The 19282-nt window shown below is 44.8% G+C and overlaps 1 protein-coding gene across 1 annotated transcript in view; it reads right to left on the bottom strand.

Annotated features, from left to right (window-relative positions):
- CHD1 (chromodomain helicase DNA binding protein 1) overlaps window positions 1-19282 on the bottom strand; it is a gene marked incomplete in the record, with an annotated part of 4694407 nt that overhangs the window by 4329743 nt on the left and 345382 nt on the right. Inside the window, 1 exon segment of the mRNA XM_044063873.1 lies at window positions 5118-5301. Coding sequence (XP_043919808.1) covers window positions 5118-5301 — 184 coding nt within the window.

Here is a 19282-nt window from a genome sequence, read left to right as displayed (position 1 = left end):
AATGGCTGGCCATCCGGGGGCAAAGCCAGTGTCGAATGAAATTTTGTAGATAGCTGTGCCGGGGGGGGGGGGGCTAACATCTTGCCTATGACGTCAAAGGTGGATCCTGAGTTAGTCTGCATCAAGCAAAACACTCCTCAGAATAGACTCCTTCTGCCAAAGCAGATGAGGGTGGAGCAGAGGAGGGAAGTCTCGACACTAAGGACTCTTACACCCTCAAGGCAGAGAGAGAGAGAGAGATACACTAGCTTGAATGCCAAAGACCCTCACACCAGGAACATCTCCAGTTGTTGTTTAATCATAGGACTCTATGTGGAGCACTCGGGTAAAAGCACCACTTGACACAGACTGGAGAAGAGGATGCAGGAAAAGTTAACAATGAAACCTGAATGGTTTCTGGGACTAAGACAAAAGATCCACCCAGATCCTGCTATTTTATCCATCTTTTGTTGACCTAGTTTAGTCCCACTAGGCTAGTGGGTCTTCAGCGGAGACCTGAGGTAGTAATTTTACTACCAGGGAAAATTTGGCCAGGCTAGCAAGAAATTTTTGATAGGTGCTGTGGGATTATTACTACTACCTGAACTACCGTCAACTTAAGCAGATGGGACCTCAATGTAATGTCTCACTCGGACTACACACACTGTGTAGTAACCTAATACTACCTAATACTGCACTACAACGTCATCAATCTAACTGTCTAGAATGGAAATAGAACCCACTACTCACTGCATAGCTCTCAAACTATTGGTACAAAAAATCTGGACAAAGCCAAAACTAATAGGGGAACAAAGTCTCAAAAATAAGGACAAATTTTAAATACTGCTCATATAAACTTAGAAAGTTGCTAGAATAAAAGGTCTGGTTTACCATGTACTTTCGGAAGTATACAAAGTCCGAAACTCTGTCATTATTATTAATTCAAACCTCACTGATTTGCCGCAGAATTCTAGAAAAATCACAAATTTAATCAGGAACAGACCAAAAATATATGAGGCAAAAATCTGTACAGTTGAGAGGTATGTGCAAGCTTTTTGGTCTACTAGCACTAAAGGTGTGTGTGCTACCAGCTACACCACTGACATTGGGTTGTTGGTGCTAAGACTGGCAGTACAGAAGCTAGCAAAGAAGGAGCTAGAAGAGGTGCGGAGAGGAGCCAACCTGATCCATCTTAAGTGAGGGCGGTGATGCCCAGTTCCATCTGCATCTTCAAGAAGGCTCTCATCATAGGCTCCAAATTTACTTCATGTTGCTGATGGAACAGAATGATTTTAGGAAGGTTGCACTTACGCGTAACAGTAGATGTTTGAATTCCTCACTGCTACAGTAGCCTTTAACCTATAATGGTTGTGTCCTGCCCACAACACAACCAGTCAGCTTCTAAAAGTTATGGCTTCCTCCCACACCTTTATTCCAGCTACTAATTGGGCAGCTCTGTGGTGGGAAAAAAAACAGACAGTGAAGAATCTTAAAGACTTTCTTGCTCAAAAGTTAAGTGTACTCCCTCCTACTGAACTGTTAAAGCATGTGGTATATAAAAAAATTCAACTGCCTAGATTTTCCCAAAACGTCCAGATTTCTGCCTCTAATTTTTGGTCTATTCTGATCAGAGGATTGAAGTCACTAAATAATGACATACATTTGAGTTTCAGACTTCAAATCCTTTAGAAAATGCATGGTAACAAAACCTATTACTCTAGCAACTTTCAAAGCTTATAAGAGCAATATTTAAAATCTGTCCCTAATTTTGGACCTTTGTCCCCCCATTTTCCCAGGTTTTGTCTAGATTTCTTGCACTAAGAGGTTGAGAGGCATGATGTAAACAAACACAGGGGGTTAAGGGTGGGTGTGGTTACTGCAGTCAGGAATTGGAATATCTACTGCTATGGCTAAAGCAACTTACACAAATGTACTATATTTTTATGATTACTAAAGTCTATTCAACCTGGAAGAGAGGAGGATATGGATCCATAGGTTCATAGGTAAGTACTAGGCTATCTGCCCAAGGGCATCTATAAGCCTAGCCAGAATGTGTTTGCTTTCGCCGCCTCCTTAGATTAGTTCCCTGTGCCTCGGTCCAGCAGAGCCATTAGTTCCCTGTGCCTCTGTCCAGCAGGGCCACTGCAGTGATCCCCGGGAAAATTTTTTGTTTCTCATCCACTCGTCAAGGTTTCTCTTGAAAAGCGTTAGTGAGGGGCTCTGCCTAATGTAGATTGGAATCCTGTTCCAAAGCATGGGGAGTCTGAGACAGGAATCTATCCCTCTAGCACGTCCTATTTATCGTTGTGGTGAGGTTTAGATCCCTAGTGTGTGTGGCTCTTGGGGATTTGTTTTTTTTTTTAGGTGGAGCATGTCCATCAATTCTGGGTTTGACATGGCCTTGTATGTCAGGCAGAGATCACCTGTGAGTAAGTGGTATGCAACCAAGTACAGCTGGAGTTTCTTCAGTTGGACTACATAGGGCATATGTTTGAGCCCAGTAATCCTCTTGGTGAGGTACTTCTGTGGTCTTTCTAGCTGTTGCAGGTGTTTTGTAAGGTACATCCCAAATGGGGCATTGTACTCTATGATGGGTCTAATGAGTGAGGAGTAGAGGGGCACAATAATCTCTTTTGTTCTAGATGCGAACCCTTTTGTGATTAGGTGGGCCACATAGGATTTTCTAACCACCTTGGAAATATGATTATCAAAAGAGAGATTACTATCTACTTGGGTCCCCAGAGCCCTTATTACATTTTCTGTACTTAGGGGACTACCACGTATGTGGTAGTTAGCGGGTACTTTGTTTTTTCCAAAGAGGATGACTATGCACTTTTTGGCATTTAGCTTGAGGCCATGATTTTGACACCAGGTATCCGTCTCGATGAGACCCTTCTGGGGGATGTCTATCAGCTGGAGAGTCAATTATGGCCCCCAGTTTGCAGTCGTCTGCGAACTTGGTCAGCCATAGTCCTCCTGTGCTTGCCTGTACCTCTGAAGTATATACCGAACAGGAGGGGTCCCAGGACTGAGCCCTGGGGGACGCCACTTGTAACTGGTTTAGTCTCGGACCTAGAGCCTGCAACTCTCTCAGTGTGGGTTCTATCCGTGAGCCAACTGGCAACCCATCTCGTGACATAGGGGGTTTATGTTCAGGCTGATGAGCTCACAAAGAATAGTTCTAGCAAAGCCTGTCCTGGATCAAGAAAAATAATCCAGTTTGTTATGCCTAGTAAAGCTGTGTACATTGGATCATGTAGCTACTTGTATAATATTTCTGAAGTCCATTCCTTTGCAATATGGAACAGAAGACAAGACTCTTGTAAAATGAGCTTTTATACTGCCTGCAACTGGCTTACCATGGTGGGAACAACAAAAGGCAATAATTGATTACAACCATCTGGAAACTGTTTTGACAATGATTGCCCCTTTTGTCCCAACATCAGAAAAAATAAAACACCTGATCAGCTTTTCTAAAGGACTGTGCTCTGTCAAGATAGTACCCAAGATGCTTATACATGTCCAGAGTATGTAGAATCCTTTCCAGTTCTGAGGATCTGGACAGAACACTGGGAGATTAATGGCTTGATTCAAACTAAACTCTGAAACAACCTTTGGCATGTATGTGGGATTTGTTCTTAATGAGACCCTTTCTCCATGGAAGGCCAGATAGGATTCATCCACCATGACAGCCTGCAACTCATACAAACAGTTTTCTATACAATTAATCTCAAGTCGACTTGATGAGTAGGTTCAAATGGGAACATGGTTAACTTTTCTAGCACAGTTCACATCACAGGAAGAAGCAACCTGTTCAAGAGAGAGGTCTCAGGTGTAAAACTCCCTTAAACTGTTTCACTAAAAACACACACAAGTGAAGGATCCATGGACAAACATGCTGCAATGGCCGAAATATGCACCTTGACACAGCAATAAGAATCATGTGCTTTCCAGATTTGTCTTCCAAGAGTCCTGGAGCAAAACGTTTTTGGAGTCTGTTTTGACAGGAGGCAAACATATCAACTTGATATGTTCCCCCTTAAGATCCATTCCTGGAAAGCCCCCTTGTTTAATTTCCACTTGTACCAGACCTCAATAATTTTGTTAGCTGATGGGCTTGAAGGCCTTGAGTGCCTGAATTATGACCATTCTCTCTTCTACCGGACATGCATTTTCCTTTGAGCACCATGCCGAATCCCTCTAACTGTGAAGTCTCCTGAGTTGACATTCAAGTTTGGTTTGAAGAATCTGCAGTTAGTGTTAAGACTACAGGATTCCTGTTTGAGGGGCACCCCTTAGTTTAGTCTGATCCTGGTTGGAAGACCATTCTAGTTCTTTGGAGAGAGACAAACACAAGGATCACCTCCTCTGTGAGCTGTGAATGTTGGCTCCAAGTACTTCTTGGGCACTGCTAGAGTTCGTGTGCAGCTTGGTCAGGACCACCAACAGAACTGTGCCAATCAAATTCAAGTGCCCCAGGAATTCAGTGGCTTTAACTATTGTTTCTAGAGTCATCTACTAGAAGTATGATATTCATTCCATCATGTCTAGAGGAAGGTGGACCATTTGACTGCTGGATCCCAGTAAGGATCCAAGAGACTCCCCTTTCTTGGAAGGGCTGAGATTTGACTTTGGGATGCTGAAGAAACCTCAAAGGTTAAGAAAACAATGTATGCTAACTTGAAGAGCTGTTCACCTCCTCCTGGAACAGCATCTCAATGAGACAATGATACAGATAGGAGTTACGAACACCTTTGGTTCCACAAAAAGTGGTTACTGGTGCCAGGCACTGTGTAAAAGTCCTGGGTGCTATTAGCCAATCCAAAGAGCAAAGAGGTAAAATAATAGTGGAAGCCTTTTGCCTTGAATTTGATAAAGCACCTAAGGAGCCAAGAAAAAGAATGAAGACAGACGTCCTTGAGATCCAGGATAACTATCAGGGTTTTAGGGAAAGAGGGCTTACAATGCTTTCCCTGAGACAGGTGTGTAGCCTTAATGGATTCAGGATGGGCACCCATGGACCAAGAACTGGATTAAAAAAAAATTCCAGTATAATGTTGGGGAAATGTGTATTAGTTTACAAATTAATTGATGAACTTAGCCTTTTAGAAACTTATTCAGGTATCAGAGTAATTTACCTCAGTGCTGTCCATTTTCACAGAATCTTCAGCTGTTTTTTTGTTTATCAAAGTGTCAGATTCAGATTCTGACTGACTGCCAGAGTTAGAATCACTGTTGGAGTCACTGCTGTCGGACTGACTGCTGCTTCCAGAGCTTGAACTAGTTGCGGATCCAGACCCAGACTCTTCATCATCAGACTGGCTGAAATGAGGCAAGGTTTACAATATTAGAACACTCATGTTCATCTTCAAAATGTCTGTATTAGAACAGCAGGCAACGAAATACAGAAAAAGAAAGCATCAAGCCAAGATGTGAAACAAATATCATAGCCTTTAGTGGAAAAATACATTGCTGCACTACAGGAAGTTCAGTTCCACTACTAGATATCTACACTGCAACTTACAACTAAAACATTGTATGTATGTATGTATATATGTATATATATATATATATATATATATATATATATATATATACATATATATATATATATATATATATACATATATACATATATATATATACATATATATATATATATATATATACATATATATATATACATACATATACATATATATACATATACATATATATACATATACATATATATATACATATATATATACATATATATATATATACATATATATACATATATATATACATATATATATATATATATATATACATATATATATATATATACATATATATATATATATATATATATATATATATATATACATACATATATATATATATATATATACATATATATATATATATACATACATATATATATATATATATATATATATATATACATATATATATATATACATATATATATATATATACATACATATATATATATACATACATATATATATATATATACATATATATATATATATATACATACATATATATATATATATACATACATATATATATATATATATACATATATATATATATATACATATATATATATATACATATATATATATATATACATACATATATATATATATATACACACACACACACACATATATATATATATATATATTTTTTTTTTTTTAAGAGCTGTATAATTTGACAGCCTAGGTTAATCTTGCATGCTATGCTATGAATGGAGTCCACCAGTAGATGGAGTGTAAACTCTAGGTACACTAAGTATAAGAGGCAGTAACTAAACTGCAGCAATCTGTGATGCTACTCTGATGAACTCCTACCAGTTAATGATTTCTGAAGCTGAATGTCATCTAAGCAATGATGCAAACTGGAGTAAAGTTTGAAGGATTTGAGTACAAATTTTAAGGACCTTAACTGCAGTCCTTAAAACAGCAAGACAAAGCTGTCCAAGGTTATGTTGCCTTGAAGTATTTCCCTTAATCAGAGCTAGACTTATTTGACCAGTTGGCATAATGGTTAAAGTCTTCACCTCTCATGCAGAAGGTACAAGGTTCGCCCTAACATCTGACCAATGCCTGTTTGGAGTTTGCATGTTCTCCTTGTGTCTGTTAGGTTCCTCTGAAAAACAAGAGTTTCTGTCTCAAACTCTCCAATGAATGGAGGTGCGCGCAGCAGCACACAGACTCTACATGGTGCTCTACAGGGGGGAAGCATTGTATAGATTAACCCCTTTGGGCATCTACTGTGGTGCAAAATATCCTAAAGATAGGAGAACATGGATCACAGACTGCATGCCGAGGCAGGGCTACTAGCCACATGACAGTGGAAAATAAGGCTATAGCTGACTCGGTCATGTTGAATAATGTCACCACATTCTGCCAGTGATAAGTGGGTTGAGGACCTGGCCTACTCTACTCTACACTAGGGGACCCATTTTAGTGGCGGGAGGAGTGAACGTTCTCCTATTAGCCCGTGTATGCCCGCCATAAAACCCAGCAGCCCTGGGTAAATAAGCTACTGGCTGTCAGGTGTCCAGTTGCCCAGCTTGGGTTATCTGGAATACCTCTGCTGAGCAAAAGCTGGATGTAAAACCAATCAACCTGCCAAACATGAACTAAGAAATGCTACACACAATACAAGTTCACTGACAAGATGGAGCTTGGAAGGAGATGACATGATGGTAAGGAGGAGGCTGGACATCCTATGTACCAAAGGAGACATGTTGGAAGGGCAGTGCAGCAAAGCCACTTAGCTTGGGATCCAGAATCTACTACTCAGGAGGAGGACTGGTTAAGAGAGGCTTCAGAAGGCAGTGAGGGACATCATTGGAATAAGTGACAAACTCGTGGCAATCAGACTTCAACCTAATGATAGGACAGTATTCATAATCTCAACCTATGCCCCACAGCAGGGTTGTGATAAGTGAAGAGAACATTTAGACGGCAGTTGCAGGACCTACTAAATAAAGCACAACAACTGGCTCACTGACAGAACCCACACTGTAAAAGTTGCAGACTCCAAATCTGACCTCAAAGCAGTGACAAGTGGAGTACCACAGGGTTCCATCCTGGGACCTCTCCTGTTTGGTATCTACTCTGAAGTACAGGCCAACACAGAAGGCCTCTGGCTAATGAAGTTCACAGATGACTGCAAACTAAGAGCCATAATGAAGTCCCCAAATGATGTGGACATCCTACAGAAGGGCCTCGCTGAGACAGATGCCTGGTGTCAGAGCCATGGCCTCAAGCTCAATGCCAAAAAGTGCAGCGTCATCCCCTTTGGTAAAAACTCTGTACCCATTAACTACCACATAGGCAGCAATCTACTTAACACCGAATGCGTGATAAGAGACCTTGGGACCCAGGTGGACAGTAGTCTCTCCTTTGATAGTCACATCGCCACAGTAGTCAGGAAGTCCTTCTACATGGCACACCTCATCATAAAAGGGTTCTCATCCAGGAAAAGAGAGGTCATTGCTCCTTTCTACTCGACACTCATTAGACCCATTATTGAGTACAACACCCCTTTTAGAATGTACCTCACAAGACATCTGCAGCAGCTGGAAAGGCCACAAAAGTACCTCACAAAGAGGATTACTGGCCTCAAATAAATGCCCTACAATGACCGCCTCAAAAAACTCCAGCTTTACTCCATAGCATATCGCCTACTCAGAGGTGATCTCTGCCTAACATATAAAGCTGTGTCAAACCCAGAGCTGTTGGACATGCTACACCTAAAGAAATCCCAATCCCTCCGAGCTAAGGGACCTAAACCTTGTCACCACAACAAATTAGAAGTTATGTACCTACCATAACGTTCCATGTTAGTTGTCTTCTCTCGCCTTCTTTCTTGCTGGATGGGTTCGGAGCCGATCCTCGGCTCCGACTCGGCACTTGCTTTAGCTCGAGAACTCCTTTTACCAGCTCGAGGCAACCCTATATCCCATGATGCAAGGCGGAACTACCTCAGATCTCGTTTGGTAGCTAACTTACCCTGCTAAAGACTATCGTAAAAGAATTAGGAACAATGGTTCCTAAAAGAAATCCTCCTAACAACGTACCGGAGGAAACAATCTAATAGGAACTCTCCAAGATCTGTCCAGGCCAGGGGAGGAGGGAGAAGAAAGAAGGAGAGAAGACAACTAACATGGAACGTTATGGTAGGTACATAACTTCTAAATCTTAAGTTGTCAATCTCGCCTTGATTCTTGCTGGATGGGACCGTCCCTAGCACCTGTATCCCGGGTGGCTCAATGGAACAGACTCTTGAGAACTGTGGAACCAAAACTGGCCCTATCTCTAGAGACCAAGTCCAACTTGTAATGAGAAACAAAGGTATGAGGCGTGGCCCAAGTAGCTGCTGCACAAATGGTATCAATGGGTAGTCTATCCTGAAAAGCTGCAGAAGTGGATAGACTCCTGGTTGAGTGAGCTTTAGGCTTAGAAGATAGCTGTTTGCCCCTGAGAGAGTATACATAGGAAATAGTGGAAGTCAACCATCTGGATAAGGTCACTTTAGATACTGGAAGACCTATCATGTTTTTTGCATAGGAGACAAATAATTGGTCCGATTTTCTGAATTGTTTAGTTCTATGCAAATAGTACCTGAGCTGACGATGGACATCCAAAAAATGCAGTTTCTGTTCAGCTCTGTCGGAATAGTTTGGGAAAAAGACTGGTAGGTCTATAGATTGGTTAATGTTGGATTGAGATACGACTTTGGGAAGAAAGGAAGGGTTAGTTCTTAATGATACCCTGTCCTTATGAAAAACCAAATAAGGGGAACGAATGCAGAGAGCTTGAATGGCTGAAACCCTTCTTGCTGAAGTGACAGCCAGTTAAAATATAGTTGTCCAGGTCAATAACTTCAAAGAACATGAAGCAGACGGTTCGAAGGAGGCAGTATCAAGGATGCCAACATTAAGTTCAGATCCCATTGCGGAGGAGGATGCTTTATAGGTGGTTTTAGGAGGAAAACTCCTCTGAGAAAGGCCTTGCATAACCTATGAGACATAATGTTATTGTCATGCAGGCCAACATGATACTTAGAAATAGCAGCCAGTTGTACTTTGACTGTAGATGACGAGGATCCTGAATGAAAACCTCCGCCAGGAAATCTAAAACCGAATGTACAGGAGCAGTAAAGGGGTCAATATTTCTGGAATTCGCCCAAATAGAAAACGCCGCCACTTGCTAGCATATACAGTCCTAGTGGACGACTTCAAGGAAGAGACTAAAATGTCTCTGAGTCCGAAATCATCGGTAGCCTGGCTAGGGTAGGAAGTGGAGCAACCAAGCAGTGAGGTTGAGAGAATGAATGGCCCAGTGCTGCTGACCCGATTGGTGGATCAAGAGATCCGGAACTGGGTCCAGATGCCAGGGCTGCACCAGAAGATGACGATGCAGAGACGGAAACCAAATTTGTTGAGGCCAATATGGGGCAATGAGGATCAACTTGGCTCTCAAAACTGTGGCTTTCTGAATGACTTGTGGAATCAAGGGAAAAGGATGAAAAGCGTACAGAAGTCCCCGGGGCCAATCCTGGGTTAGAGAGTCTCTCAGGGGTTGGCCTGGAAGGGGAAAGAGAGTGAAGAAATCGGGGCACTTGTTGTTTTGAGGAGTAGCAAAAGGATCGCAACAAGGAGTGCCCCACTTCAGAAAAATCTGATCCACTACAGATTGATTGAGAGACCACTCGTGAGGCATTAGAATGGATCTGCTCAGCCTGTCCGCTAATAGGTTGGACCTGCCGGGGATGTGCGTTGCTATCAGAAACCGCTGAGAAGAGATTGCCCACTGCCAAAGTCTGAGAGCTTCTCGACATAACTGATAGGACCTGGTCCCGCCCAGCTTGTTGATGTACCAGACTACGGACATGTTGTCCGTCTGTACTGCAATAGTCCCCGTGGGAAGAAAGTCGTTGAGGGCTTGCAACGTTAAAAGCACTGCTCTCATCTCCAGGACATTTATGTGCAGATGGTATTCTATGGGTTGCCACGTCCCGTGGACCATCCTGCCCTGATAATGCCCCCCCACCCGATCAGAGAGGCATCCGTAGTGACCGTGGCAACTGGAGGAGGGGGAATAAAGGGTCGGCCCTGATGAAGAAGAGGGGAAGATATCCACCAGTTCAGATGAGCTCGGCACGACTGTGTTACCAAGATTTCGTGCCTCATCGGGAGACTGTGGTACGACCACTGCGTGAATAGCATCCACTGCAGAAGACGCATGTGGAAGCGAGCCAGTGGTAGAAGAACAATGGCCGCAGCCATAAGACCTAGAACCTTCAGTATAAATCTGGCTTTGATCTTGTTGCTTTGCAAAAGAAGCCGAACAAATTTTTGGATGTCCAGAATTCTTTGATCTGTTAGTCTGGCTAACATTTTGACTGTTTAATTCTGCGCCTATAAAGGTGATAGATTGGCAAGGCAGTAGAGAAGATTTTTCGAAGTTTACTGAAATTCCCAAACTCCTGCAAAGCTGTAGAGTGTAGTCTCTGGACTGAAGAAGCTGACACTTGGTGGTGGCGGAGAGGAGCCAGTCGTCCAAATAGGGAAACACCTGGAATCCTCGACGTCTCAGATGAGCTGTGACCACTGCCATGCATTTGATAAACACTCTGGGGGCTGAAGTGAGGCCAAAGGGCAGGGCTCTGAATTGGTAATGACTGGTCCCTAGCCGAAAGCGGAGAAACCTTCTGGAGCGTCTGTGAATCTTTATGTGATAATACGCATCCTGAAGGTCTATAGAGCACATCCAGTTGTCCTTGCCCAGAAAGGGCAGAATGGACTGAAGCGTGACCATCCGGAATCTTGCCTTCTTGACAAATCTGTTCAGATTGCTCAGGTCTAATATTGGTCTCCAATCTCCGTCCTTTTGGGGACCAAAAGAATCTGGAGTAGATGCCGGATCCTACCTGGTCTGCTGGCACAGCCTGGACGGCTCTTTTTCTAGGAGCTTTGAAACCTCCTGTTCTGCCAAATCCCTTTGACCGGGTGAGATGTCTGGAAGGGATTGTAGAGGTACGGAAACCTTCAAGGGATTTTGTAACCCTCGGATATAATCGACTGTACCCACATCTCTTGAGATAGGGATTGCCAGGCTACTGGGTACAGCGAAATCCTTCCCCGACTGCCTCCAAGGGTGGACAGTTGGGCAACACCTCAGGGATGCTGAAAGGGCTTCTCAGGAAGAGACTCCCTGTTGCCCTGGTTCTGAGGACCCCTGCCTCTAGGGCGGCGTCTATTATTGTTACCCCTCTGCCTCTGGGGTAAACTGACCACGTGTGTCCGTGTAGCTCCTTGGGCTTTACGGAACCTCATCTTCCCCCCCCTTCTGACCCTTGGGGTATGGTCTAGAAGGAGTGGAAAACTGGACTCCAACGGCAGAAAGAGTTTTACCATCCTGCTCACACCTGGTCAAGGTATCCTTCACCTGAGGTCCGAACAAAGCCGAACCATCAAAGGGGGTATTAGTGAAGGCCTTAAAGGGGTCCTAAAATTACAAAGCCGCATCCAGGCTTGGCGTCTAAGAGCAACTCCTGTGCCTACGGCTCTGCTCGCTCCGTCGGCCGCATAGGATATGAGCCGCATGGAGGAGTTAGATATGGAATTCAGGATAGCAAGCTGCGAGGCAATCTTTTCCTGAGCCCCAGCAGCAGAAGGATCCTGGACTACTTCTCCCAGTTCCTTGAGAACATCTCGAAGCCTGGTGAAGTGACAAAGATAACACAGCGAACGCATAGCAAAGGTCGCTGAAGAAAACATCCGCTTTCCATACCTGTCCATGGTCCTAGAGTCCTTATTAGGAGGATGGACAGGTACTGAAGGATCCACCAGTTCCTTCTTGGTGGCAGCCGCCACCACCATAGCATCCACCGGAAGACCCTTGGAAAGGAACTGTTTGTCCGAAGGGGCCGTAATGAATTTGGATGGTCTTCTGGGGACAGGTTCCACAGAATCTGGAGCCGCCCACGCCTTACGAGCCACTACCTGCTTAAGTGGGTCGAAAGGCGGAGACACCCAGGAGGTGGAGGGTCGGGATCCAAAAGCCTCCAGGTATACAGACTCATCCTCGGAGGGGTCAATGGAGGGCCAATTCCCCTCTGTTTGAGGAGCTCAAGGATGTCTGAAAAAAGAGACATCCTCAGAGGGGGACCGTGGGGAACCCTCCGACTCATCTAAGTCGGTATCAGATGTAACAGACTCAGGGGAGTCTGTGTGTTTCCTCTTACACGTCCTCTTCCGAGGGGGTTCCCCTGCAGGATCAGGAGAAACCTCGGAAGAGGAGGAAATTCCCAGTGGGGAAACCTGGGGCGATGGATCCCTGGGCCTGTGAACAAGAGGCTGGCAAGAGGCATCTGCAGGCACTGAAGAGGGAGGAGCTAGAGGGATGGACCGTTGACCAGGCTCAGAGGCCAGGACACTCCTCATCACCTCAAAGGCTCCTCTCCCCGGAGGCCGGAACACACCGCTCGAAGAAACAGGAATGGCCGGCTCCAAAGAGAGAGAAGGCTCGAGGCCGATGTCGGCGCCGAGCTTACCAAAGCGAAGCCCGAGAGGGAGAGCGGGTCGGACAAGGGTCTGATGCCACTAGCCCCCTCGGAGCCGACAGTGGAAACCCGACGACCGGATCCCTCCAAGGAAGGTCTCAAGGAGGAGATCGGAGCCGAGGACGACGGAGCCGAAGGATGTATCGGCTCCGGCATCGAAACAGTCGCTGTCCCGAAGCTCCGGCTCGAACTGCGGTGTGGAGTCGGAGGAGGAAGTTCAAGGATTGGGGCTATAGCGAAGTCTGTTGAGACGGGCTATGGAGCATTTGGGCCAGTGCCTGAGACTTCAACAGCCTGCTTACCACCCTCTCTAAATCGTGGTCAGACAGCCTGGAAGATCGCGAAGATCGGCTCCGATGGCTCGCTCCGACAAAAGAGGAGACCACGGAGCCGAGTGGATACTCAGTATAGAAGGGGACCGGGATCTCTTACGGGTGAAGCCATCGGAGCCGAAGTCCCTTGAACCCCAGATGGAGCCGAGGATCTCGGCCCGATGCGGGATAAAGTGCCGGCCCCAGCCGGAGCCGACAAGGCCACAGTAGTCAGGGTGTCGGAGCCGGTCGGCGCCGAACCCACTACTTGCAAAGATGATGTATCGGCTCCAGCTGGAGCTGATGTCGGCTCCGACGGAGCCGGAGCCACCGAAGGAGGCTTGGACAGTGTAGCCTGAGCCTTGGTGGTTTAGGAGGTTTTCCTGACCCTAATTTAGGAGGAGAACCTTCAGGCTTAAGTAAGCCTCGGAGGATGAGTTTATTCCTCCTTTCCTGCAGGACTCTCTGGCTAAAAGCATGACATAAAGCACAGGAGTCCTGCAGGTGCAAAGGCCCCAGGCAATAAACACAAGAAGTGTGACCGTCTGTCAGAGACATTTTCTGACAGCACTGGTCACACTTCTTGAAGCCTGAGACCTTGCCTTCTTTTGACATCCTAGGAGGATGGAAACACAAACAATCCCAACAAACACACAAATTAATCCCTTACACAAACACACAGGAAGGGAATAACCAATGGGGAAATAGGCCTGACTAAAAAAAAACTTTAGATAAAGATTATAAAAGGTCTAAAAACAAGGGAATAGGGTGGGCTGTAACTAAGTACAGACTAAACTGACACTAAAAGGGAAAATTAAACCCCTAACTACACTTTTTCTCATTTCACAAGAAAAAACTTACCCCAGCTGGCAAAGGAGACCTCTTTCGCTAAGCGGCAAACGAGATCTGGGGTAGTTCCGCCTTGCATCATGGGATATAGGGTTGCCTCGAGCTGGTAAAAGGAGTTCTCGAGCTAAAGCAAGTGCCGAGTCGGAGCCGAGGATCAGCTCCGAACCCATCCAGCAAGAATGAAGGCGAGATTGACAACTTAACATCAGGACACGCTGGAGGGATAAATTCCTGTCCCAGAGACTTCCCATACTCTGGAACAGGCTACCCATCTATGTCAAGCAAAGTTCTTCATTAGCACTCAAGAAAAATCTTGATGAGTGGATGGGAAATAGGAAATGCACCCTGGGGATCACTTGTTTCTCTGCTCGACAGTGGCACAGGAAAATAACTTTCTTGGGTGGCATAAGCCAGGGAACCTTGTTGGCTAGGTTTACGTAGGCCCTTGGGCCGATAGCCTAGTATCTACCTATGAACCTATGAGTTGGTGTTGATAATAATTGGCTTGAATGCTCATATTGAGACAACAGGATACAAGGACTGCCTGGGTTCACATGGGTGGAGCAACACATGGTTGAGAAAGGGAGATGGTCACAAGATCCCGTGCAAGAATGGCCAACATGCAACTCGGGTAGACTTCTTTCTAGTAAGGAAAGGACATTGGGGTAAAATCAGTGACTGCAAAGTAATCCCCCAGTAAAACAGTTAGCACACAGCATAAACAACTGATTGCCACAATCAGCTACAAGCAATTGTCAGAGAAGGCTCTAAGGTCAACAGAAACCAGGCTGAAGACCCAGAAGTTGACTGGAGAGAAAGTACAACAGTCCAAGGAATTTACTCGGGGTTCTAGCACCCCAAGAGGAAGAGGAAATAGGTGGAGACGAAGAATGGCAGCACTTGAAAACAGCATGTGTGAGGACTACAGAAGAGTTATGTGGCCGAGTCAGGTAGAGAAATAAGGTCCATAAGGAATGTTGGTCGTGGAATGCAGAAGTCCAGGAAGTCATCAAAAGAAAAGAGTGCAGGAAAAAGTGGGAGATAGAAAGGACGGACAAGGCTAGGAAGGAATATTGGTTGGCTAACGGATACTAAAAGGAGTTACAATAGCAAAGTAAGTAGAGTTGTGTACACTTACCATAAATGTAGATGTTAAGAGTGTATTCACTGTTGCAATCTTCACATTTGGGTTATCTGCTTGCAGTAGCCCTCAGTCGGCCTGATTATCAAAGTCCTGGGTCCTGCGTCGGATGCTCTCTCATCTTCCATAACGTCAGGTAGTCAGGGGGTATAAAGCATGCAGCCGACGACATTAAATCAGTTTTTCTTGTCCCAGATATCAGATGCCCCCATAATGGGAAGCAATTATATACTAGGTTACACCAACAAAAAAGCAAATACACCAAAAAGCTTTAAGCATAGTAAACAAGAATAGAGGTATATAGTCAATAGAAGTCAGGGGGCTGGAGGGAGGGTAACCAGGCCGGCAACGGTGAATACACACGAACATCGACATTTATGGTAAGTGTACGCAACTGTACAATGTTCTTCATGTTTCACTGTTGGCAGTCATCACATTTGGGTAGATTCCCAAAGCTAAGGATGGGAGGAGGAAATTAGATAGCATTAGGACCAGCTACACTGCCCTGCAAGACTGCAGTGGCAAAACCAGCTATGGATTTAGAAAAAATTGGCAAGTGGCAATCCTTGGTGAAGGTATGTACAGAACCCCAGGTAGCAGTTTCTAGGATGTCCCTGGTAGGGACACCTCTGAGAAAGGCTGTAAAGGTAGATGCAGCCCTGGTTGAATGTGGTCTAATCCCTTGTGGGGTAGGTTTTCCATGGTGCTTATAGCAGTAATGAATGCAGTGGCCTATCCACTTAGAAATGGTTTGCTTTGAAATGTCCTTCCCCTCTACCCCTCCAGCAAATGCAATCAGCAGCTGTTCAGATTTTCTGAGAGGTTTAGTCCTGTCATAGTAAAATCTAAGTTGTCTGTGCACATCCAATGAGTGCAGTATTCGTTCCCCCTTGTTCTGTGGATTAGAAATGAAGGTAGGCAAATGAACTGACTGATTTAAAGGGCCACACACTGGATACCACCTTGGGCATGAAGGAGGGATTGGTCCTGAGGGACACCCTGTTCGCATGAAAGATTATGAAAGGCTCCACTGCCATGAGGCCTGTAACTCAGACACTCTTCTTGCTGAAGTGATTGCTAGAAGGAAGGCTGTTTTCCCAGAAAGGAATTGCAACTCTGCATTTGCAGCTGGCTCAAAGGGAGGTTTAGTGAATTTTTCCAATGCAAAGTTGAGGTCCCAGGCTGGAGTAGGGGCTCTCCTGGGTGGTCTTAAGTTTTTGGCCCCTCTGAGGAACTGCTTAAATAGTGGATGAGAGAAGAGGGGTGATTCTGTATTACAATGAGCTGAAATGGCTGCGGCATGAATTTTGATTGATGGAGGAAAAGGAAAGGCCCTTGTGAAGCATCTCAGTTAAGTATTGAAGAATCTGAGTTAAAATGGGTGCTGCTGTGCCCATCCCCTGAGTTTGGCTCCAGAAACAGAATCTTTTCCATTTTTCAGCATAGGATTTTCTAGTACTAGGCCTCCTTGCCTCCAGAATGACATCCATCACTTGTTTACTGAGGGATAGTAAGGGAGAGATCAGGTAATTAGCCAGGCTGCCAGGTTCAAGGTTTGAAGCTGTGGGTGCAGAATCTGGCCCTCCCGCTGGGACAGTAAGGTAGGGAGTCTGAGGCAGGTGCCATGGTGTCAGCAGTGACACTGCACAAGAGGGTTACACCAGTGTTGGTGTGGCCAGTCTGGTACAATCAGTATTGTCCTTGGTTTGTCCTGTTTGATCTTTAGTAGTACCTTGGAGAGGAGAGGCAGAGGGGGGGGGGGAGGCATAAACTGACAGGTTTTTCCAGGTGAAGGACAAGGCATCCACTTTCCAAGCTTGTTTGTGGGGAGTCCTTGTGCAGAATTTTTCCAATTGGTAGTTCTGGGGGGAGCCAAACAGGTCTATCGCTGGGCTCCCCCATTTGTTTCCCAACATGTTGAATATCTTTGGTTCCAGTTTCCACTCGTGTGGGTCCATGAGATTTCTGCTTAGGTCGTTTGCCAGTGTATTTAGATTTCCTGGCAGGAACCGAGCCTGTAGGTGCATTTGGTAACTCAAGGCTGTGTTCCACAAAGCCATGGCTAGTCTGCAGAGAGGGTATGAGTGGGTTCCTCTCTGCTTGTTTATGTACCACATAACAGTGGTGTTGTCTCTTTACCAATAAATTGTCCTGGAAGAATGCGGTCCTTAAAGGCTGTCAGGGCATTCTGTACAGCTAACATTTCTGATTGATATGAAGGTGCATTTGACTTGGGTTACATTTTCCCTGAATGCACTTCCCTGCCAAGCAAGCCCCCCATGCATAGTGTGATGCGTCTGTTAGGGCTTGGGCGGCAGGGGGTAAAGTGAATGGCAGTCCCTTATTTTGGTGACAGGCCTCTACACACCAAAGAAACTATCTGTAGACAAGGTATGATAGGAATCATTGAATTCTAGATCCTGAGAATGTTGACACCATAGGCTTTTTAGATACCATTGTAGTTTCCTCATATGCAGTCTTGCATATGGAATTAGTAGAATGCAGGGGGCCATGAACCCCAGGGCTTGCAGTATTTTCCTTGCAGATAGCTGGATCTTTGTGGCCAGTAGTTTGAAGTAGGCTGTCAAATGAACAAGTTTCGCTGGTGTGAGGTAGGCCCATCTGGGAAGATGTATTCAAGCTTGCTCCCAGGAATACAATTTGCTGGCAGAGCCAGAGAAGTTAGCATTTTCTTTACAAATGCCAGATGATTCAATAGTATGTCCTGGCTTTATGCCTGAATTAGACAATCGTCCAGGTATGGGTATATTTGAATATTTCTTTGCCTGCAAAAGGCAATGACTGGTAATAGGCACTTTGTGAATACCCTGGGTGCAGTAGATAAGCCAAAGGGCAGTGCAGAGAACTGATGGTGCATGTAGCCTGCTTTGAAGCGTAGGTATCTTCTGCAAGATTCCCTTATTGGGATGTGCAGGTAGGCTTCCTTTAAATCCAGTGTTGCCATACAGGCATCTTTGCCTAGCATAGCAAACAGCTGATGAAGAGTTAGCATCTTGAATTTTGGGATTACCAAAAATGTATTTAGGATAGACAGGTCCAGGATAGGACGCCAGGAATTGTCTTTTCTGGGTATCAGAAAAAGTCTTGAATAGAAACCTTGTCCCCATGCTTAAAAGGAAGAGAACTTGCATTTGAGCCTCGTCCACTGACTTGGGGGTAGATTTGGCCAACCATTTGAGATTGATAAGGAGTGGAACTGGAATCTGTATCCTTGGGAACCTATATTTAAAACTAATTTGTCCTGGGTAATGATTTCCCAATTTTCTGCCTGCAGGGCAATCTTGCCCCCTAAAGGCACAGTCAGTTGAGCAGGGCTTGGAAAGTTTAAAGTTAAGACATTAAGACAGTTTACCATAGGGGGAGTCTTACTACTTCCTGCTTTGGAAGTCGGAGCCCCGCACTGCTTAGTCCTGCGAGTCCCTTGGGACTACAGCCTGGGTGTTCTGCTGGTTCTGGGTTTGGACTGAAGACCTGGAAGAGGCAGGAAAGTACCAATTCTTAGAGGGCCAATGCCTACTAAATATGGGAGGCTGTACTTGCAGGAAATCTTTAACAGTTTGCATAGATTTAGCTTTTTCCTCCATCTTTTTAAGGACATCTTCTGCTTTGTTGCCAAACAGGCGGTCTTGGTTTAAGGGAGCAGCCAGCAATTTAGCCTTAACATGATCTGGCAAAGATTGCTCCTTAAGCCAAGCATGCCTTCTAAGTCAGACCCAGTGACAGCAGCCCTATAAGATGCCTCTAATGAATCAAAACCACATTGCAAAGTATGTTTTCCAACTTGTTCAGCAGAATGCATTAAATCCTGCAAATCATTATTTTCAGCACAGTCAGGAATCAACATCAATTTCTGTTTAAGCAATCCAATAATATACAAGTTTAGACATGA

This window comes from Protopterus annectens, chromosome 2.part2 (assembly GCF_019279795.1).
Source record: "Protopterus annectens isolate FY-2018-M chromosome 2.part2, PAN1.0, whole genome shotgun sequence".
NCBI lineage: Eukaryota > Metazoa > Chordata > Ceratodontiformes > Protopteridae > Protopterus > Protopterus annectens.
Note: the sequence above shows the minus strand (reverse complement) of the source record. Positions and strands in the feature narration are given on the sequence as shown.